The sequence below is a fragment of the Kogia breviceps genome, chromosome 12, assembly GCF_026419965.1.
Source record: "Kogia breviceps isolate mKogBre1 chromosome 12, mKogBre1 haplotype 1, whole genome shotgun sequence".
NCBI classification, from domain to species: Eukaryota; Metazoa; Chordata; class Mammalia; order Artiodactyla; family Physeteridae; genus Kogia; species Kogia breviceps.
The window spans coordinates 99,891,338-99,912,949 of NC_081321.1; the positions used below are offsets into that span (position 1 = coordinate 99,891,338).

Sequence of the window (21,612 nt, forward strand, 5' to 3'; positions counted from 1 at the left end):
AGGCCCTTCTGAGAACGGAAGGAAGGAGGATTTACATGGCTGCACTTCCCCTGCCCGGTCTGCTTTTAGTTTTCAAGTTAGGAAAGCGACGGGAAAGGACGCGTGGAGAGGAGTTTCACGGCTACCCGCAAGCCTCGAGCAGGGTCCTGTGCCACCCGTGGTCTGTGTAGATGCCAGTCGTCCGTAACGGTGACCTCGGTGCAGCAGCGTTTTGTCACCGCCTCCGAGCCTCCCAGGGGCGTCTGTGCGTCCCGCGTGGCGCTCAGAGCTGCCGGCCTGGCCGCGGTGCTGCCGAGATGCCCTCCACGCGCTGGATTTGCCCCTGGGACGGATCTCGAGACCGGCAACTGCTGCCTCTGCCACATCGCTGGCTTTTGTTTCCGTTTTGGTGAAGTTGGAGGCTTTTGCACAAGGACTGGGTAACTTTCCTCTTGCTCGGGGAGTTTGTGGGTCTGTGTCCCGAGGTCCTCTGATTTTCACCAAGTTGTTCAGGTTGCCTCACAACAAAAATATTAGTTCTCATGTACCTGGCTTGCTACACGTATCCCCTGTTTCACTGCAGCTTTTTGTTTTTTTAAAATAAATTTATTTATTTTAATTATTTTATTTTTGACTGCGTTGGGTCTTCGTTGCTGCGCGCGGGCTTTCTCTAGTTGCGGCGAGCGGGGGCTACTCTTCGTTGCGGTGCGCGGGCTTCTCATCGCGGTGGCTTCTCTCGTTGCGGAGCACGGGCTCTAGGCACGCAGGTTCAGTAGTTGTGGCTCGCAGGCTCTAGAGCGCAGGCTCAGTAGTTGTGGCGCATGGGCTTAGTTGCTCCGCGGCACGTGGGATCTTCCCGGACCAGGGCTCGAATCCGTGTCTCCTGCACTGGCAGACGGATTCTTAACCACTGCCCCACCAGGCAAGCCCCTCATTGCAGCTTTAAAACAAATGTCTATTTACTTTTGTCTGGTTGACTGGGTCTTTATTTTTTCAGTCTCTTAATGTAGACTGTCAGCCTCTCTCTAGGGACCTAAGTTCTCTCTTCTCACGTGGATATCTTTCCAGATGGCCGGCCATGTGCCCCATACGCGCCACGTGAGCAGGGACACCGGCTTCTCCAGCCCCGTGGCCTTGCCCACTCCTGGGCTACCCTGGACTCCAGGGGACGGTGGGTTTCCTGTGGTTTTTGCACCAGGGTCAGGGTCAGGGTTAGGGTCAGGGTCAGGGTCAGGGTCAGGGTTATAGGCCACATCAGGCCACGTTAGTGTTCCACGTGAGCCCCGAGAAGCATCTGTCCCAGGAGCACCTGCAGACCCTCCCCCGAGGCGCTGCAGCCTCAGTTGTCCTCGTAGAGCGGAGCCCTGGCTCATTCTGACGTGGGGCTCACGGGCCGCCACTGTTCACAAGCTTTCCTGCCTTGAGCAGTGATGCCGGGGGAGTGGAGGCCCCTTGGCAGGTGGGGCGGGTACGCAGGGCTGCAGGCAGGCACCCTGGGCTGTGAGTTAACGGCTCCGAGCCTGCACCGTCCGAAACAGGAAGTGCTTCTCCCTGCCTCCGTGCTTCTCCGTAAACTGTCCCAACTGTCCCACCTGGGGCGGTTCGGGCTGAGCTGATGGATCCCAGCCTGCTCACCCCACTTCCCGCCCGCCCCGCAGGACGGCATCGTGCTGTTTATTGGGCCCAGACCGAGTGTCTGTGCTGGTGCGCGTCATCTCAAGTTCTCGGGATACTCCGGCCCGATCGGGGTTAAGCCCGTTTCAGAGGTGGGAGCTGAGGCCCAGAAAGGTGGGACGTGGCGGGACAGGCTGTGAGCCCAGCTGTGTGCAGAGTCCCACAGGGACCCAGGGCCTCTTGCAGACGTTGGGGGCCGAGGACTGTGTGACCAGGACAGGGCTTGGGCCGCATGGCCCCTGCCGTGGGCTTGGGAGTGAGGTGGGCTGGACGTGCAGAAGGCCACCACGCCCCACCCACTGGGCTTTCCCGCCCGGGTTGGGTCAGAGATGTGGGGAGTGGGCGCCCCTGTAGACATCCATCCCTGGTGTGCACGTGCGTTTGAACTTACACGTGTCCTCCGTGCCAGCACGCAGAGACACCACACCAGGCCTCTGCTGCCCTCCCTCCAGGCTGGAGGGATCCAGCGCCGGCAGCTTGCGGGCTGTGCTCAGGAGGCAGGTGGGCGGGCGCTGGGCTCCTGACTGGCCGTGTGTGGGAAGGTCTTTGTGCTGGGAGGTCCCACCGAGAGACGTGGCTTCCTTCTGCTGTGTGGGGCGCGCGGGGGAGCTGGCCTGGGTGGGCGAGAGGGGCCCGAGCTCAGCGGCCAGCCCAGCCGCATGGGGGTGACAGAGGGCCCCGGCCCGGTGGGCACAAGACGGGAGCCTGTGGGCCCCGGGGCCCCTGAATAGCGGGGCTGGCTGCTCCCTGAGGGCAGGGCCTGGTGGCAGCCCAGGGGCTGGGGCCTGGGGCCTGGAGCCGTGTGTAGGAGGGCGGTGGCCGGCGGGTGGCTGACCCCGTGACCGTGCCTCCCCCTTGCTGTCTTGCAGGGACTCCAAGCGTCATGTTAAGGTAAAGCAGAGGGGCTCAGTGCTGAACATGCTAAGGAGGCTGGACAGAATCAGGTTCAGAGGTCACAAGAGAGATGACTTCCTTGATCTAGCAGAGTCTCCAAACGCCTCAGACACCGAATGCGGAGACGAAACGCCCCTGAAGATAGCTCGGACCTCGCCCCGGGACAGCGACGAGTTGAAGGACCCTGTGAGTACCGCCGTGTCCTTTCCGCTGCGTGGCCGCGGCGCCGGGGCCCCCGCCGGGGGGTGGAGGCTGTCCCCACCCTCAGGTGGCCAAGCCGAGCGTGCGCTTGGGTAGACCGTGTCCTGCCCGGCCGGTCAGACACAGCCGGGGCTGCCCCCCATCGCGCCCCAAGTCCCCCCCCCGCCCGCCTCGCTGGTGGGGGCTCATGCCCGGACGGAGGGTAGTTTGTCCGTTGGCCGGTTTTCTTTTCCTCCCTCGCTGGTCTTCTGGGTGGCCGGCGAACTTCTCACCCAGCCTGATGCCCGGGAGTTTGGCTCGAGCGGTCGCAGGGCGCTGTCTGGAGGCTGCCGGCCCCTGGCCCGAGGGCAGCTGCCCCTGGGCGCCCGGCTGCTCTGCCTGACCGTCCCAGCGTGCGTGCCATCGACCCCTGGCAGCTGGCCGAGCCCAGGCTGGGCCTCAGCAGGCCACGTGGGGACAGTGGCCCCTGCGGGCCCGTCAGTGGACTCCCTTTATTTGGAGAGCAGGTTTCCTCAGCGGGCTTCGTGGCTCTGGTGGGAACCAGGCGTGAGCAGGCCCTGCCTTCCGGAAGCTTGTGTTTTGTCAGTGGGCATGCAGCAGGGTGGGGTGGGCTTCCTGTGGCCCCCACCCCCGGCCAGGCGTGACCGCCGGGCTCCCCGCTGTGGGCACAGCTGCCCGAATCCTCCCTGTTGGCAGTGAAGAAGCCCAGAGCCATCCAGCCCCCCACCAGCTGTGGCTGCCCTGCCCGAGTGGACGCCGGATCTGGTGGCCTGCGGGTTCCTCCCCAAGCGCCTGAGCTCGGTTTTCCTTCCAGATGTGGCCATGAGCCCTCGCCTTCCCAGCTCCTTGTATTATTGATGCTTTATAATAGAACAGGGACGGCGCGTTTGCTCCTGGCGGGAATGAATAATTGATTGGCACTGCCTCCTAAGCGCCAGCCATCCGGTCGGGCAGGGTTGGAGCTGCAGAGCCTGGAGGGGAGCGCCCTGCTTGGGAGCCGCGTCCCCTGCAGAGGTGGTGCCCGGTGCGGGCCAGGGCCTCGCGTGATGCGTCTCCTAATGCAGCCCATCAGCACCTGCCTGTCGGGACATCGCGGGGCTCACGGGCGCTGTCCTAAGAAGGGGGTGCCTCCACGTCGGGGTGGGTCCAGCCGGCCGGCAGGGGCCGAGGGGAGGGCCTGAGGGAGGGGCGAGCACGGGGGCCGTGCGTACAAATGGCTGTCGCGCTCACTCAGCCCCCTCCACGCCCCCCCGGGCCGCTCTCTCTGTGGCGGCGGCTCGGGCCAGCATCCCACCCTGGGATGTGCCGTCCTTCACTTAACCTCTGCCCCTGAGGGGCACTCGGTCGCTCCCGTGAGCCTCGTGCCCGCGTGGCCTGCGTCACCGCGGGTGTGCGGGCAGGGTCGTGTGTGTGTCGCCAGCACCCTCCCGCGGGCGTGCAGTGTCCTCCCCCGCCACCCGAGGGGCCCGCGTGCCGCGCCCTTGCCCACCTGCACGGGGTGTCCCCAGGTGTTTCTGTTCTGCGAACCCGAGGGGTGAAGAGTGGCTTTTCCTGCGAGGGAGGTGGGTCACCTTTTTGCCTGTGTTTAGGCTTCATTCTTTTTTTTTTTTTAATTGTGGTAACGTGCGCATAACACCAAACTGACCGCCGTAACCGTCTTTAAGTGTCCAGCTCGGTGGCATTAAAGCACATTCACGTTGCCGAGCGGCCATCCCCACCATCCATCTCCAGAGCTACTTGTTCATCTTCCCAAACTGAAACTCGGTCCGCGTTAAACAGCAGCTCCGCAGCTCCCCCTCCAGGCCGCCCCCGGCCCCGTCTGCCCTCCGTCTGCGACCCGACGCCTCCAGCTCCGGCCTGAGTGAGCCCCGCTGCCGCCGCCTTTGTCCCTGTGACTGGCCCGTCTCAGCACCACGTCCTCAGGGACCATCGTGCTGTAGCGTCAGGCTTCACCCTTATGTCCTTTTTTGTGGGCAACCCGTCCGTGTCCTGGGGCGAAGGAGGAGAGCGGACCCAGTGGTTGAGCGTAGAATCTGGGTCCCGTGGTGGGGGAGGGGAATGGGGGGAGGGAGGGGGTCCTGGACGGGCAGACGGGCTCGAGGGGGGGCGCAGCGGTGGAGGTGGGGTGATGTCCAGGGCAGGGTGTGGCTGCGGTCGGGGGAGGGCCGTTGAAGAGAAAGATGAGGAGTCTGAGGCCAGGGTCCACCGAGTGGTTGGGGACAGGCCAGTAAGGAGAGGGGCAAGGAGGAGAGGACCAGAGCCCTAGAGCTGTGGCAGAGGGAGAGACCCCACGCACGTGGAGGTGGAGTGGGCGACGCCTGCAGGAGCCGGGGGTCGAAGCCGGTCCCTCGCGGAGAGACGCGCTTCTAGGGAGGCTGCGGGAAGAAGCAGCCAGGCCACCTCCCTGGTTTTGTGGCGGCAGCGCCGCGGCCTTGCTGGTCCCGAGTCCAGGCTCCCGACCCCGAGTTTAGTGTTGCTCTCGGCAAGTCGGAAAAGAGGTGGTCACAGCTGGAGGGACCCAAGGGGCTCGTGGAGGGGTTTGGACCCCAGGATTTCAGGGCACCACCCCCGGTGCCTGCCACCCGCATCGGTACCCCCTCCAGCTGTCTGGCTCCCCAGAGCTGGTCCTCACCGTCCCTGCCGTCCAGCTGAGCTGCTGCAGCTTCGACACTGAGTCCGGCCAAAGCCGCAAGGGTCCCAGGCTCTCTTGGACCCCGGGGGCCCCTGTAGGAGCTCTTCAAGCTCTAGGGCAAGTTCCTGGTGAACTTAATTCCAGCAGCTTAGAGACTGACACACGTCACAGCCTTCCGAGGATGTGGATTCACGTGTTCGGACGGGGCTGCGAACCGCGGGATGCCCTGCCTGCTTTGGTGGGAAGTCGCTGTCCTAATGGAGTCCAGTGTTCCGCTTCCGAGTCAGCGTAGAGCCGCCTTTGCGGGCCGGCCTCTGCCCTCTGCTCTGGGGCCACCACCTTGGGCGCCGAGGCTGGGGTTGGGCCGTCAGGGGCAGATTCATCTGCGGGGACCAATGGGCGAGCCTGGGCCATCTTCCCCGCGCAGAGCAGGGGGCGTACCCTGCCTTTCGCCTGCAGCCCAGTCTCCCCGTACCTGCCCCCGCCAGGCCCACGGGGCGGGCAGGTAAACATGGCCTGGTCCCTGCCCTCTGGGACCTCATGCCCCGGTAGCCAGAGCAGCTGAAAGTCCAGGAGGTCACGTGCCAGGACAGGGCAGCCACGGGCTAGAGGGTCTTACCGGCCCCCATTGTTCCCCAGTGTGAGCTGCTGCCTCCTGGGGTGTGGCCTCCGAGCAGATGACCTGTGCCTGGAGCCGTCACCGGGGCTGTCAGGGACCCTGTCCGTGCCGGGTGTCCCCTTCCTCGCCCTGCCTTGGGGGCGTGGTCGTGGAGACCAAAACTGGGGAGTCAGATCCCCGCCGTCGCGGGGCAGGGCACTCAGGTGCCGCCCTCCCCAGGTCAGCGGTGGGGTGGACGTGAGCCGGCAGCCCTGCTGCGCCCCGGGCAGGCCTGGCTATGCCGACGTGCGCACCCCTTTCCAGCGGGCAGCGGTGGCCTGAAACCGGAGCCTACCTGGGCCCGGTGGGATGGTGGGTGGTGGCTTCAATTAGCCTTCTGTGGGAGAGGACAGGCCCCCGTTTGGAGTTCGCTCACGCCCTGCCCCACCTCCCCGGACCCCTGTTGCTGCCCCTCCCGGGGCAGGAGGGCGACAGGCCCCGTGGCCAGGCCCACCCTCCTCCTGTTGCAACCGTCAAGAGGCTTAGCGTCACGCTTCCGGTTTTGCCTTTACTGTTGCTGAAAGTCGGCCTCACGGGGCTCTGAAATGTCCCTTCCACCGACAGGCGAAGCCGAGGTGAACTGATGCGAGTTCTAAGGCAGAGCCAGTGTCCTCCTGGGCCGGTGGCCCTGTGGACCAGCCCTTCTAGACCCCGGGGTCCTTGGGGGTACCCCTTAGAGAACTGGTCGATGTGGACCCAGGAGGCTTCCGGGAGGCTCCTCTGAGCTCTGGGTTGTTTTCCTTCCAGGCTGGCCCAGGGACCCTCATCATGGCTGCAGGAGTCCAGGACTTTAACCGGACAGAGTTTGATCGCTTAAATGAGATCAAAGGTCACCTGGAAATCGCCTTATTGGAAAAACACTTCTTACGTGAGTACCAGTAGGGACGGGTGGGGCAGAGGGGACGCTGTGCGGCTGGATCACAGCAGGCGGCCCCAGGCCAGCAGCGGGGGACGATGGGTGTGGACGTCCCCACGCGGCCTTTTGCCTCCTGAGTCTGCATCTCCCTTTCGCTGCTCCGTGAAGCTCAGCACTCCTGTCCGGGTGGCTGCGATGCCTTTACTCTGAGGTGGACGAGAGTGTCGCTGGGGAAGGAGTAAGACGTCCCCTGGAAATTCTCTTTATTTTAGTGAATCCGGTGCATGGCCATGGTTAACTCGGCACGTAATGGGGCTTTTCGGAGGAATCTGAAATTTTCTGTTCTGTGCAGTTCGCACATCACGGAGGGAGCGTGGGAGGGGGCACGGTGGGGTTTCGTTGCCTGTTGGCCGCGGGCATGGCTACCTTGGCATTTGGCATTTGTGTTGCTTAACTGTCGGCCCTCCTGCTGGGGGTTTTGGCCTCTGGGTAGTGATGATAGTAGAGATGGTTCTGGAAGGGCCTGCGGGGTCCTCCCAGAGATGATCTCATTTGATGAGTTGCCTTTGCTCCTCTCACCACCCCTCTGTCCTGCCTTGCAGACGAGGAAATGGAGGCACCAGGGCTAAGAAAAATGATCCTACTGGTAGGTTAAGTCTTCTGACTAGCAGGGGGTTTAAACCAGGCGGACTAGCCCTGAAGCCCACGCATGTGACACAGTGTTTTTGCAGCTGACAGCAGGGTGTGGGCAATACTATTAGGGAAAAAATACAGGGAGAAAGGAGCAGCTTCGCCCCTGTGTGCCCAGAGCCAGTCACGTCTGGGCCACGAGGAGGAGAGCTGCCAGGGCCCAAGAGGAAGGGCCCAGGGCAAGGCACCTCCCTTGGGCATCGTGCCCAGCTGGGGTCTCCCTGTGACACCTGGGACCAAGCAGCCGGTGCCCTGGCTCGACCGCAGGCACCCGCCCTCTGTCCCCACCTGAGTCCCCTCCCTCTTTCGTCTAGTGTCTCCCTTGTTTATGTGACAAGTGTCATCTGAGCTCCAGCCGTGGGCAGCCCGGCCGTGCCGCCCGTGCAGCACGCGGGGCCTGTTGCCTGCAAACGAAGGCGGGGTGTCAGCGCCGCGGCGGGAAGCCTTGGGGGCCTGCCTTCTTCTCCCAGAAGTAGGCGGCGTGGCTCTCACTACATTTCTGTGCACCTTCCAGCCACCGCGTGCTGCAGCCCCGTCTCCCCCCAGGCCCCTCTTGCTGGTCAGTACCTCCCTGGGCGAGCGTGCGTGTGCCCGCACGTGTGTACGCGCACGAGCTGTGGGCGTGTGCCCGTCTGCACCCCGCCGGCCAGCGCTTGCCCGCAGGGCCCGGAGCACCGAGGTTCTGAGGACGGCGCTGTGGAGTGACTCAGTCTCCCCGCGGTCTGAGGTTGCGGCTGATCTGGCTGGGGAGACGGGGCCGGGCTGGGTCTGCTGGGACTGCCTGCGCTGTCAGGCCCTGGTGCCCGCGGCCTCGGCCTTTGCCGAGCTCCCGCGGGGCGGCTCGGCGTGCATGGCGGGGCAGCCCGGGTGGTCGCACCGGTGCCGAGCAGGCCCCGCTGGGCGGAGGCTGTGCTGGGCGGCGGAGCTGGACGGCCCTGCTCGAGGCAGCCGCGGGTGGAGACTTGTGGAAGCGCCTTCGGTGGGTCACGCGGAGGACATTGGTGGCTTCGCGGGGTTCGAGGGACCTGCAGAGTCAGGGGCTCTCAACCGCAGGGGAAGGGTCTGCGAGAGCCCCCGACCCCGGCCGGGGAGGGACAGCGTGAGGCTTCCAGGAGAAGGCGTTGCGGGCGGGGCGGGCGGGGAGTGGGCGCCCACCAGGTGGCCGGGTGGGCAGGACCGCAGCCACCCACAGGGACGCCTGTCTGGGGCCGCCCTGCTCTGTGCTGAAAAGAGGAAAAGGAAAGAGGCCGCCCGGCTCCGGGTCGGCATCGCTGGCGTCCTGGACCGGCCCGCGGGCTCTGCCCCCCGTGTTTTACCAGGAGAGTGAAACAGCGGGTAGCTCACGTTGTAAAAGTGCAGAGCTCCACTTTGGCGGCTCGGGGCCGGATGGGGAAGGTAATAATTATGGGCATTTTTTTTTTTTTAGTTATGGGAAATTTCAGATGGCTCAGAAATAGAGGACGTGGTGTAACGTGCCTCTCACGCACCTGCCGTCGCTTTCAGCCAGAATCGGCTCACGGCCAGGCTGGTTCCCTCCAAGCCCCCACCTACAGCCCGTCTCCCCCAGGTCTTCTGAAGCAAATCCCAGCCAGCATCCAGTCATTTGACCCATAAATATTTTAGTAGATAGCTCATCATGGGTTTTGGTTTTTGTTTTTTGGCCGTGCCGCGCGGCTCACGGGATCTTAGTTCCCCGACCAGGGATCAAACCCGTGGCCCCTGCGGTGGAAGCACAGAGCTCTAACCGCTGGACCGCCAGGGAAGTCCCTCATTCTGTTTTAAAAACAAAAGTCCTGAGTCCAGTATTACAAGATAAAAAAATCAAATTTCTCTTGAATATCATCAGATGCCCGACTTAAGCTCCAATTTCCCCCGTTGTCTGGTGATTTTTTTGGGCAACTCTGGAATCAAACAAGGTCCATAGGTTGTGACTGGTAGAGGTACCTCTCCTGTCTTTTACTCTGCCCGTTCTCCCTGCATCTGTCTTTGCTCTTTGTTGAGGAAACCAGGCCGTCTGTGGGTGGGGTCTCCACCCTGGACCTTGCTGAGCGCATCCCCTGTGGTCCCGACACGTGAGCCAGCGTGTCCCCGGTCCCTCGGTGCTGGTGGGGTGGGGGCAGTCTTTGGGAGGACTCCCTCCCCTGTGGTGGTGGTGGAGGTGCGTGCTTTCCTGAGGCCATTTCTTTTGTCCTGTATCGGGACCTGGGTCATTATGGCTTCCATCCATCATCTCATTAGAGGTTGCAGATGGTAATTTTCGACTTCTGACATTCTTTCTCCATTTATTAACCCAACATATTTCTGAAAACTTAACTCTTTGGTTGCCCCAAGACGTAGTTCGTATAGGAAAGGCAGGAGACATGCTTGAATTTTTCCTTGATGTTTCCAGCTTTCAGAATAAAGAGTTGGTTCTCTGCGTAGAGCAGCCTCCAGAGGGTGAGGGTGTCGGGCTTTTGTGGGGGGGTTTTGGTGTCATGAGATCATGGATTTAAACACAGTTTAATGAGTCTTAATCGCCATGGTTATCATCTCATTGGTGCTCAGATAGACCCACTTCTGGTCCGGGTTTGTCTGTTGTTTCTTCAGGATGAGACTCAGGTCAGAGTGTCACAGGTATGATGCTGTGTCCACAGAGCATCTGACCAGGAGGTCTGTGATGTCATTTTGTCCCCATATGCATGTTGTAGAGAGTTTTGTTTGGCTTCTTTAAAAATTAATATTGTAAAGCAACTATATTCCAATAAAAGTTAATTTTTAAAGAATTAAATTAATTTTTGTAGTTATCTAAAATTGTTTCCATGGTTCCAAAGTCAGGGTATTTTCAGAGAGATCAGGTTTCTCTCCCTGTAACCCTCATTCCTTCTCTTCCCCTGTAGATAACCAGTTGTCTTTTAATCGTACAGCCTATATCCTTCCATTGAACTTCTAGAGAAGCAGATGTGTATATTTGGCCTACCTCCCCCCTCAGATACACGTTGGTGCGTTTGCCCTTTCCCCACACCGACGTCACGTCCTGGAGGTCCCTCCAGAACGGTTCTCGAAGCTGTTCCGTGTTCCATCTGCATCTGCCCTGTGGCTGTAGGGTGTGGGTGACCTGCCTGCTCCCTGTTCCCTGTCACACAGTTACGGGTGCTTCTTAGCAGGCGGTCTGTGCCTCGAGTGCATGGGCCACACTTACTTCTATACCCTGATGATCTAGCCTGATGCCCTGGATCTAATGGGAGCTCAGTGCTTGGAGGGATGCCTTGCAGGGAAACCCTGGTCAGAGCTGGAGTTGGCACAGAGAGACTGTCCCTCCCTGCGCTCTCTCCTCCGTCTCAGTACCCAGGGGAGTGCAGCGTGGGAGAAAGGATGTCGTCCCCCCCTCGGGACCCACAGAGATGTTTTGGCCGCTGCTGTGCCTGCATCTGTGCGCTAGGGTGGCCACGCCTGCTCTGCAGGGGGCCGCGGTGATGGGGAGCGTTGCTCTGGAGTTGGGGCCCACGCTTCTGGTTCCTGACTCGGCGCTGGGTGATCAGGTAGCCACGGACCTTTCACCATTCGGGGCCTGGTTGCCCCCATCCGTAGGACGCCTAGGTGGTCAGTGTCAGAGTTCCATTTAATTATACCTGTAGTACTTTTTCTCCAGCGGCAGCTGTTATTTTTCTCGGAGAAGAGGAAATAGCCCAGGTTCACAGCGGCTTTCTTCGGTTATTAAACATTGAAGAGCACAAATGTTCCCGAGAGAAGATGGCAGAGGATGAAGAGTGGGAAATGGAAATGCGTCCTGGCTCGGGACTGGGGGCAGGATCCTAAATTTGTTAAAGAAGCACATAAATAAATGAAAAGCATCATCCGTTTTCATTTGGCCCGAAATGCATTTCGGTTGTTGCTGCTTTTTGAGCACAAACACACACTCCCCCTCCCCCGTAGTTTCTGAGCAAAAGTGTGCATTTATCGATCACCTGCTGGGTGCAGGCTCTGGGAAGGGAGATTCTCCAGCATCGTCAGCTGCTCACACAGGCTCTTCCCGAAAGCGACTTGGCACGGAATATGGAGCTTAGAGGGAAAGTGCTTATGGGGTGTCGGGGGTCCGGGGCCTCCTGGGTGCTGGGCCAAGCCCGAGGGTCCCTGACCCGTGTGCAGGGTCTGTGTTGCCGAGCAGTTGCTTCCTCCCCACTTGACGTGTCCTCTCTGGATGGACGTGCTGGAGGGTGGGGTCCCCTCGGCCACACCCTGGGGGCTGAGCGGGCCCTCGGGACAGGGATCCATCATCTCTGAGCCACCGACACAGGTGCCAGACACACTGTGGTGGTTCCTGGGGAGGGTGCCTCTGGGAAAGGGGCCCTGTGCTCCTGAGCCCCGCCCTGCTCTCGGGAGCTCCCCTTCCTGCCCCAACACACGGTGGGTCAGTGTGGCCAGCTGTGACCCCTCTGGGAGGGCTTCCTGGAGAAGGTGGCCAGGGAGGCGGCAGGAGGGTGGCCGTCTGCCTCCTGTGGCCCGAGGGCCTCCCTCTGGGTGCCGGGGCTGAACAGAGGGGCCTGGAGGGAAGGAAGTTTCTGGGCGCCAGTCTGGGTGATTCTGGCTGAGGACGCCCTTTCTCACCACTGAAAACAGCAGCGCGGGAGCTGCCCGCCGCTCGGGGCGTCCGATGGGGCAGCCACCTGAAGCTGGCCGGGGATGGGTTAGGTGTGGCGTTGATCTGATACCTCCGGACCCCGCCCCTTTGGGCCCGGGCCTGCAGATGTCCCTCTGGGGGGTCTGGCTTTTTAAAAAATATATAAATTTGTGTATTTATTTATGGCTGCGTTGGGTCTTCGTTGCTGCGCATGGGCTTTTCTCTAGTTGCGGTGAGCGGGGGCTACTCTTCGTTGCAGCGCGCGGGCTTCTCATTGCGGTGGCTTCTCTTGTTGCGGAGCACGGGCTCTAGGCGCGTGGGCTTCAGTAGTTGTGGCTCGCGGGCTCTAGAGCGCAGGCTCAGTAGTCGTGGTACATGGGCTTAGTTGCTCCGCGGCACATGGGATCCTCCCGGACCAGGGCTCGAACCTGTCTTCCCTGCACTGGCAGGTGGATTCTTAACCGCTGTGCCACCAGGGAAGTCCCGGCCTGGCTTTTTTAAAACACTCTGCTCCTCCTGTGTATTCAGTGGTGTTGAGCTGAGAGGATAAACTCCCAGTGCCAGAGGCTGGGTCGGACAGTTCTGACCCTGTACTGATGCGCTTGTCCAGTGGTTTCTGCCCTTTCGTGAGGACCGCAAATGGGTGACCCAGACAGACGGGAAGGGAGCAAACAGATCGGATAACCAGCAGATTAAGACAGAGGTGAGGCTGCACGTCCATATCATAGAGGACTTACCTGGGAAAAAAATGAAATTGGCCCCGAAGAAAATGGCGTGTCTGACCCACTGGGCTGGCTCTGAATTGCATATTTCTAGGTCACTCCTGCTGCCCAGTGGGAACCTGCTCCTTGCTTATCCCTGCAGATGTCCGGCCCTGCCTCCTCGCTGGGCAGAGGCGAGCCGGCCCACCAGGCAGCCCTGGCTCAGCGCCCAGCAGAGCACGTCCCCTGCCTGGGCCCCGAGTGTTCGGGCAGAAGGTGGAGCGGGGCTGGGGGCTGGGCACACACATATTTCCTGGTTCGGTGCTGGCCAGGGCCCTGGAGCCCGGACCTTGGCCGTCAGAGCAGCGCGCCACCTCTTGCTGAAAGGCGGTCATCGGTTCCTGAACATCAGCTGTTCTGGGTGGAAGCGCTGGCTGGGATCCCGTTCCTTCTTATTTTACACGGGGAACCGTTTTAACGCGCCGCTTCTTCACCCCAGACCCCCAGTCAGTTTCCTAAAATGTATGTGAAAGGCAGTGGTGTGCCAGCATCTAGGCTCTGCAGCCTGTCGTGTGGGCACGTAAGAGCTTAAAGCGGCACCCCTTCCTGCTGACCAGGCCACCGGTGTGGTGGGCGATGGTTTGTTCGTCGTCCCATAAACTGTACCTCTGTGTCCAGCGGCAAGTAACACAGCGGTGAGTAAACGCCGGGGAAAATTGCAGACGGAAGTTTACCACGAAAGCACGGCCTTTCCCGTGATGAACCGTTTTCCTCGAGGGGAGAGGGTGCAGGAAGGGAGGGGGTTGACTTGGCTGTTTCTTTAACTGGTTGCTGCAAGCATGCCCTCCGTTCAGGACCCGATACCTGGCACTTCGGGAGGGCGTGGCTCTGCCTTCGAGAAAGGTCCGAGGTCGGACCTTTCTAGAGGTCCGGGGGGGGATCCAAATTAAGCTGGGAGGCCGGGAGAGTTCAGTTTGGGGAGAGCTGAGGAGGGAGGTGAAGGGCAGGGCCTAGGACCGCGGGGTGGGGCCTCCAGGTGTGCAGCCTGGACCCAGAAACAGCTTTGCAAGTGGTCCCTGCATTTGCACACCTGGCCGGTGGGAAGGAGTTTTATTTAAGGATTATCACTTGATTTTTTATTTTTGGCTGTGGCTGGGCCTGTTGAATTGTGTGCCAAGAGGACTCTTGCTTGAGAGTTCTACTTTTACAGGTTTAAAAATAGCCTCAAAGCTGTGTTCCTTCCTCCTGGTGGCTTCCCTGGGGGCTGGGGTAGTGGGCTGGGCTCTGGCCTTGCTGCCTGGGCTTGGGTGGGCGTGAGCCCGGGCGTCCCCTCTGTCTCCCTGAGCCAGTCAGGGTGGCCGTGGGCCGATAGGGGTGCGCCTGGAATCGCTGGTCAGGTGCTGTCCCTGCCCTTTTCCTCGTAGACTTGGGGAGGCACGAAGGCTGGGCCACGTGGGTGGGCCGGCCATCCTGGTGGGTGGGCGCTGCAAGAAACGCTTTGCCACGAGGGGCTGCTTTCCTGCGTGCGGGGCTCTGCACCTGTAACTCATTTTGCCTCCCCATTTGAAAGCGCTGGTTTGCCGCCACGCTGGTTGGGGCCCCTGGAAGTTCCTGTTAGAGTAAACGCTCAGGTTTGTTTGGACTCGGCTGCGTGAAGGGGCCGTTTTGGATACAGAGACCGATCTTGAGAAAGTCACGTTGGACGCCTGTGGGAGTGTCCCTCCGGGCTCACAGAGCAGCCCGGGCCTCCGCCTTCTCCCCGCTGCCCGCCTGCTCTTGTGGGAGGTGGGCGGGAGCAGGCTGCACCCCCCGCGGAGCTGGCCCTGGTTGCCCTTCGGGGCCACGCACCTGGCTGCTGGGCTTCGCTCACGTGGGTGTCCTGCTGGGCGGGGACCGCTGGTGCAGAGGCCCTTCCCGCCCTGCCGGGCTGCGGCTCCTACTCCTGGGACCCCTGCCTGTGACTTAGGCGCCGGCAGGTATGAAGCGGCCTTTGCTGGCCCACCTGCGTGGCTGCAGAGGTGCAGAGAGGCTCAGGAGGGTGGCCCCAGAGCGGGCCTGTGTCAGGACACGCTCGTGGAAGGTCGTGGGCTCGGGGCAGGCATGACTCCAGGATGCTCTGCGCTGGCACTGCTTACTGTGAGGGTTTGGCCAAGGCAGTGGGGGCACCAGGGGCACAGCCGGAGGTGCGGAGCGGAGGGATGCGAGGGAGGGGGCCAGCCGGCACCCCCAGCGCCCCCCGGGGGCCACTTGGCCTGCTAAAGGAGGGCTCCTCTCACGGCCTGTGGAGTCTCTGGGGGCGGGAAGGCCCTCTCTGGGCTTGTTGGAAAGAGGGGGGGATTGTCCCCCCTCCCAGAGCCCGCTCAGCCTCCTTGACCTGAGGGTATTGTCTCAGGGGGTGTGTGGCGGGCAGAATCGTGGCTCCCCACGGTGTCCCCATCCTGATCACCAGAACCTGTGACTGTGTCACCTTACGTGGCCAGAGGGCCTTTGCAGACGTGATTGAGTTGAGGGCCTGAGATGGGGAGATGGGCCTGGGTTGTCCAGGGGCACCCGGTGTCGTCACGGGGTCCTCATGAGAGGGAGGCGGGGGGGTCAGGGAAAGAGGAGGAGGGTCGACAGTGGAATCAGAGGTCGGGGTGATGTCCCTGATGGCGAGGGGTCAGCGGCCAAGGAACGTGGGTGCCTCTAGAAGCAGAAAGGGCCGGGAAGTGGACTTTTCTCCTGGAGCCAGCCCTGCCCACACCTTGACTTGAGCCCCTCGAGACCCATTTCAGACTCTGACCTCCAGAGCTGTAAGGGGGCACACTCTTCCGCTCTGTCTGTCGTCACTCATTACAGCAGCAGTAGGAAGTCAACGCGGGGGGGCCCTGTGTGTGGCATTGCACCCCTGCCCCCACCTGCAGGAGAGCCTCCCGGCCCCCGCCTGGCGGAGCAGGGGCACACGGGGAGCCCTTGGCTGCCCCAGGTGGTATCCGGGGCCGGTGACCGGAAGGCCAGGCCGCTGCGGAAGAGGCCATGAGCTGGGCTCTGAGTCTGGAGGGCAGCCCGAGGAGAGCCCCGGGGGCCGGAGGCCAGCTGCCACGGGCCCTGACAGCCCCTGGGGAACAGGGGTCTCGCTGGGGGGCTGCGCAAGACGAGGCCACCTTCTGAGTGACCAGCTCAGCGCTTTCTGCCTGGCGGGAAGTTGGCCTCCTGTTTCTTCTCTACCCGAGAGGAGGAGGAAAATCGATTGCAGGCATCTGTATCATCTTTGTCCTATGCAGGGAGCCAGCTATGCTCTGCACTGCAGTTGACCTCAATATTTTGCCGGAGCAGACCCATAATAGCCACCGCCGTGGGGTCTGATGTAGGGAGAGTTGCGTGGCCTTGGGGGGCAGCCATTTGCTCAGAGAAAGCCTCGTAGCAGACCCATAATAGCCACCGCCGTGGGGTCTGATGTAGGGAGAGTTGCGTGGCCTTGGGGGGCAGCCATTTGCTCAGAGAAAGCCTCGTAGGAGAGAAGTGATCAGAATGCTGACAGGTTTTATTTATCTAGCTGTCTTTGTGGCCCCAGGAGAGGAGGCACCTGGAAGAGGCGGGAAGGCTTCTCACGTTTGCTGTGAACTGGGACGAGTGGATTTGCCAGGCTGTACTCAAGCGTCCTCGTCTGCGGGGCCGCTGTCCCCTCACTGGCTTGGGGGGGTGGTGTTGAGGAGTGAGGAGGGCAGGGCTGCGGGGGTTCCCGGCAGGAGGGAGGAGCCCGCTGGTCTCACTCCACGGAGTGCCCACCCCGGGAAGGCCCGGGAGAGCAAGGGGCAGCTTGAGGGGGGATGGTGCCCGTGGGAAGGGCAGGGCCGAGGCGGCGTTGTCAGGAGCCCAGGTTAAGAGGACACGGCCTGAGGCCCCCTCGCCTCCAGGACTGGAGTCCCAGGCACGCTTGCAAGCAGGCGAGGAGCATCCCCGGAGCTTGGGACGGGAGCTGTGTGTCCACACGTGTCCACAGCGGCCTGGCTGACCGTCTCCCCAGGGCGGGAACCAGCCGCACTTGACCCCTCGCGGGTGAGTGGCGTGTGGGGAAGGGAGGTCAGGGGCGCGGGTTTCCTGCTGCTGACGCTGTGGATGAGGAGGCGTCTGGGGCTGCCTTGACCTTCAGGTCCGCAGAGGTGACCGGAGTGTGTGCGGGTGATGGGGCTCAGAGGAGCAGATGGGAAAGCACCCAACACCCCGACCTTGGCTCCCAGGAGCAAGGCTGCGGGGGCGTGAAGCCCCTCACCTCTGTTTTCCCCCCGTGAAGCTCCCTGGCCCGCGAGTCCGCCCGTGCCTGTCCTCGAGGGGTGGTGGGGAGCCCCTGCACTCCCGGCCGAGCCCGAGGTGGCCCCCCGGGGACGCACTCTCACTGCTGCGGAGGGCCGGCCGCCCGGAGCTCGGGGGGCAGGTCTCCGGGGGGGGCTCCCTGGGAGCTTCGCCCACTCCTCACCCGGCGAGCCTCCACTGAGCACCTGCGGTAAGCCAGGCCCTCCGTGGAGAGGCCTCCGAAGTGGGTCCCGCAGGCGGGGCTGAGCAGCGCTCCGCGGGCGCTCAGGAAGGCAGAGGGTCTCCACGCGGCCCCGGGGCCCCGCCTGCGTCGGGACAGGAGACCCGCCTCCCGAGGGTCCAGGGTCCAGCAGGACGCTGCACCGGGGCGGCCCTGGGGTCAGTTCACGCAGGCGAGGTGCCTGGGGCACCACCAGATGCCCACTGCGGGCAGGGTGTGGGTGCCCAGTCACGGCAGCGCCCCCACTTTGACAGAGCCTGGCGCGTTATACTCGCACAGAGAGTATTTGCTCGCGGAGTTGTGTGTGCAGGCGGTGGCTTCTCCGCACAACCAGGCTTACTTGGTGTGGGGCGGGGCAGAGGTCCCCGTGGAGGCTGGGGCTCCTGAGCGGATTACGTGTCAGGGCTCTGGACCCCCGCTCGTCTGAGTGCCCCCCGCCACCTCCCAGCAGGTGCTCTGTGTGCAGGGACATCACAGGTGGGGAGGGGACTCTGAATGCCCTTGAGTCCTCAGGGCCAGGGTCCCCGGGAGCCCCCCCGTCCGAGGCGCGGGGAGGCTGAGGCCCGAGGTTTGGGGCCCGCGTGCCTGGCATGCAGGATGCAGACGTCCCTCGGATGCTGGTGGCCGGCCACTCACTCTTGGCACTGTTGGCTGAATTCCCGCCGTGGCCCTCCCCTCCTACTGGTGTCCTCTCTGCCTGGTTCTCCACCAGCCTGGTGCGCGCGTCCTGCAGTGCACTTGCTGAGCACTTGCTGTGCTGTCCCCACCGCCCAGTGTCCGTTCACCGCATCTCTCCTGGCTTCCCCTCGAGCCAGGCTGGGTCCTGGGCCGTCACAGACAGTGAATCAGACGGCGTCCTCTCTCTGGGGCCTGAGTTGGGGCGTCCTGCAGCTGAATGTGACTTAGGAATGTGGCGTGCTTACCAGGGGTCATGGTGGCTGAGCCCCTCCCCGTGGAGCTGTGTCACCTGAGGGAATCCCCTCCCAGCACCCTGGGGAGGACCCGTGTTGTCCCTGACAGGAAAAAGCAAGACCCACAAGAGAAGATGACAAAGGGCCACATAAGATGGGAGGGGGTCGGGGGGGGGTCTCTCTGGGGGAAAATGGCGCTTGAGCCAGCCCCGAAGTCGAGGGGCACCAGCATGTGCAAAGGTCCTGGGGCGGGGTCTGACTGGGGAGGCATTCGGGCACCTGAGAGAAGGCTCCTGTGGCTTGAACCCAAAGAGCAGAGGTGAAAGCCAGAGCAGAGGGCGTCGCAGTGGCGGGGGGGTGGGGTGGGGCCTCAGGCTGGAAGGGCTCCCTGTGTGGCCAGTTTGGGCAGAACAGTGTCAGGTTCTGACTTAACACTTTAGAGGAGCCTCTGACCGCTGTTTGGAGCCAGACTGGAGGGCGTGAGGAGAGCTGGGGTGCCAGTTAGGAAGCAGGGTGCGAGCTGAGATGAGAGCGGGTGCGTTTGGGGAAGAACCCCGACACGTGAGGCTGAGGGCCCTGCCCGTCCGCACCTGGCACGGGGCCCCTCTGCTGTAAATAAGCCACACTGAGAGGGGTTGGGTGCGTAGCCCTCTTGGGGCTGGGGGCCCGAGGCCTGGCTTCCTGCAGCCCTGGAGCAGGGGTCCCTGCTTTCCTGTCTCCCATCTCCGTGGCTGCTGTTCGCTCAGTGTCTGGCCGCGGCCGGACTCTGCTTCTGAGTCCTGACTTGGAAATGTCCCCCAGGCCCTAGGCAGAGGCTGGCCCCTCCCCCCGGTCCCCTGCTTTGTGCAGCCCCTTTCCAGAGTCTCTTCTGTGCCCCTGGGAGGCACCAAGTCCAGTGGGTTGGGAGGCCATGGTCCTCAGGGAAACTAGGTGGCACGAGGGCCGTGCTGCTTCAGCCCAGGACCGAAGGGGGGGGGTGTCTCTGGAGGAGACCGTGGCTAACAGGAGCCAGGTGGGATGGCTCCCTGTGGGCTTGGTGTGGTGTCCTCCCAGCCCCCTTGTCTGGAGGGTCTTCTCCCGAGGGGTGGGAGGGACCACAGGGCCACATGCCCAGATCAGGGCAGACAGAGCCCAGCAGGAGGGGCAGCGCGGGAGGCCCCGAGGACTCCAAATATTTACCGAGCACGTGGGTCCCGGCACTCGGCAAACCTCAGTATCTGCCCCTTGTTAGGGGCAAAATGGGGCGAGTCCTGAACTGCCCAGGTGGGAGGTGGGGCTGGCGCCTCTCCTTCCTGCCCCCACCCTGGACGCCCCCAAGAGGCAGCAGGGTCACCCCATGGCTCTGCCTGCACGGGGCGGGGTGGCTGCCGTGTAGACACGGCCGCTCCGCCAGCCCGTCTGTTTCTGGGACCTGGGGCTGTCACACCGACCTTGGCCTGAATTTCGGGGTCTTGGGCTCGGCCCTGTGTCCCCAGGTCTGGTGAGGTGGCCAGGACAGGAGAGGAACCCGCTGGGTCCCCCTGAGCCCCGTCCTGTCCAGAGAGCAGGTTCCAGGCCAGCGAGGGCAGCGGATCCTGGCCTCCCCTGGGCTCCAGTCAACGGCCCTGATTTTGGTGAATTAGTTGGTCCCATCCTGAGGTCTCAGGAATGCGTTTCGGGACTTGCCCAAGTGAGGCTTCTCCCGTGGGAGTTGCCATTGCAGCCTGTCAACCCCACGATTGGGGTGGCCTGTGCCACCCGCACCATGGCTGCCACACGCCACACGCGGGGCTGACCCTCAGCCAGACCCTGGAGCCCGCCGCTGCACGTACACCAGCCTCGGTCCCACCGGCAGGCCGGTGACCCTGACCCCGGGCCGTCGCGCTGTCGGCTCGGAACCGCCCGGGCCCGGGGAGGGTCGTCCCTCTGTCACCGTTGTCAGAGTTCATGTTCCTCTGTCCGGGGGGTTGCTCGGTCCGTTTTCCCCGAGGCTGTTGAAAAGGCCCCCCTTGGACATGGCTGGCGGGGGCCGTGGGCTGGGCAGCCGGGGTTCATCCTGCCGCCGGCTGACGCTCCCCGAGGGCTCCCGCGCTGTGGACGCCGCGGGCCGGGCACAGAGGCCCACCTGCTGGAGCTCCCGGTGCCGGGCCGGAGCGGGCGGCACCCGTAGGGTCGGGTGGGCCCTGTGCTTGCAGCTGCTGCTGAGTTACACCCTGCAGAGGGCGCTCGGGAGCCAGTGCCTCACCAGTGTAGGCTGTTGTCATTGTCACCAAGCGACCTGGGGAGCTGGGTCTCGGGGGAGAGCATACTGACCGCAGGCTGAGCTGCAGGTGGGCGAGCACAGCCCCGCCCCATGGGAGCCCGTGTGGTCCCTTGCCCGGGACCATCTCGGGGACGCTGGCAGGCGCTACCCCTGCTGCCTGGACGCTCCCCTCTCAGGTGCACGGGGCTCGATCCTTCTCCGCACGCAGCCCTGCTCACGTTTGCCCTCGGCTCCGGCTCACTGAAAGGGGCTGTTCCTACGGACCAACCTGCCCTCCCCCCCCACCCCACCGCCGATGGTGGCTCTCTGTTGGGTCACTCCTTTATCACAAGTGTCCGGAGCGTGCCTGGTGCACGAGGCTGCCCAGTGCTCACTGGTGGAGTGGCCGATGCGGTCTCTGAGCTGCTCTGGTTCAGCCTGGCCCAGGCCGTCAGGTTTGTTTTGCAACTTTAGCTGTTTGCAGAAAAGCGGAAACGGGATCATCGGCCCAAAGCAGCTGCCCACGGAGGCGCCGATCTCTGGTCTTGGCCCTCGACACGCTGTCGCGTGGGGAATGGGTGTCTGCTGAGGATGTGGCTCCACGTGGCTTTGTAGCTGGGCCGCGGCATGCGCCGCGGCTGCCGTGGCTGTGTCCCTGCACCACGTGGGCAGCCTGGCCCTAGGGCCCCGCTGGAGCTGAGCGAGGGGTGTGGCGGCGGCCTCGGGTGCCTCTTCGTAGCGCCAGGTCCTCTGCCCTCCGTGAGTCTGGGGCCTGCCTGTCCCGGGTGGGCGGTGACTCCTCCAGGGCCACATCTTTGAGATGCTGAGGAGTGGGGGCTCACACTCAGGAAATGCAGGAGGTGGGTGGGGGCGTGAGGACCGTGTCGTCGTGGGGCTGTCGTGGGGCTGTCGTGGGGCTTTGAGGAGCACGAGCCCACCACGTGCCGCTTTAGAGAGAAGAAAAAGCGGTTTCTGACGGTGGACTCGATTGCATCTTACAGTGATTACATCGTACAAAGGACTTGGGGCGGGATACTGGGGAAGTTGCCTGCAGCTACCTGTCATTCCCCAAATGTCTGTGAGGT

At 62.9% G+C, this 21,612-nt stretch overlaps 1 protein-coding gene across 5 annotated transcripts in view; it reads left to right on the plus strand.

Annotated features, from left to right (window-relative positions):
• The window catches only part of GRAMD4 (GRAM domain containing 4), an 81,562-nt gene that overhangs the window by 29,369 nt on the left and 30,581 nt on the right, over positions 1-21,612 (plus strand). For 4 of the 5 annotated variants that reach the window (XM_067010440.1, XM_059081664.2, XM_067010442.1 and 1 more), the window contains exons 2-3: positions 2,523-2,733; positions 6,786-6,906. In XM_067010440.1, the coding sequence (XP_066866541.1) occupies positions 2,572-2,733; positions 6,786-6,906 (283 nt within the window). In that variant the 5' untranslated portion in view covers positions 2,523-2,571. Of the gene's footprint in view, positions 1-113; positions 420-2,522; positions 2,734-6,785; positions 6,907-21,612 lie in introns of those variants that run through there. The other variant, XM_067010443.1, reaches the window with a different exon arrangement.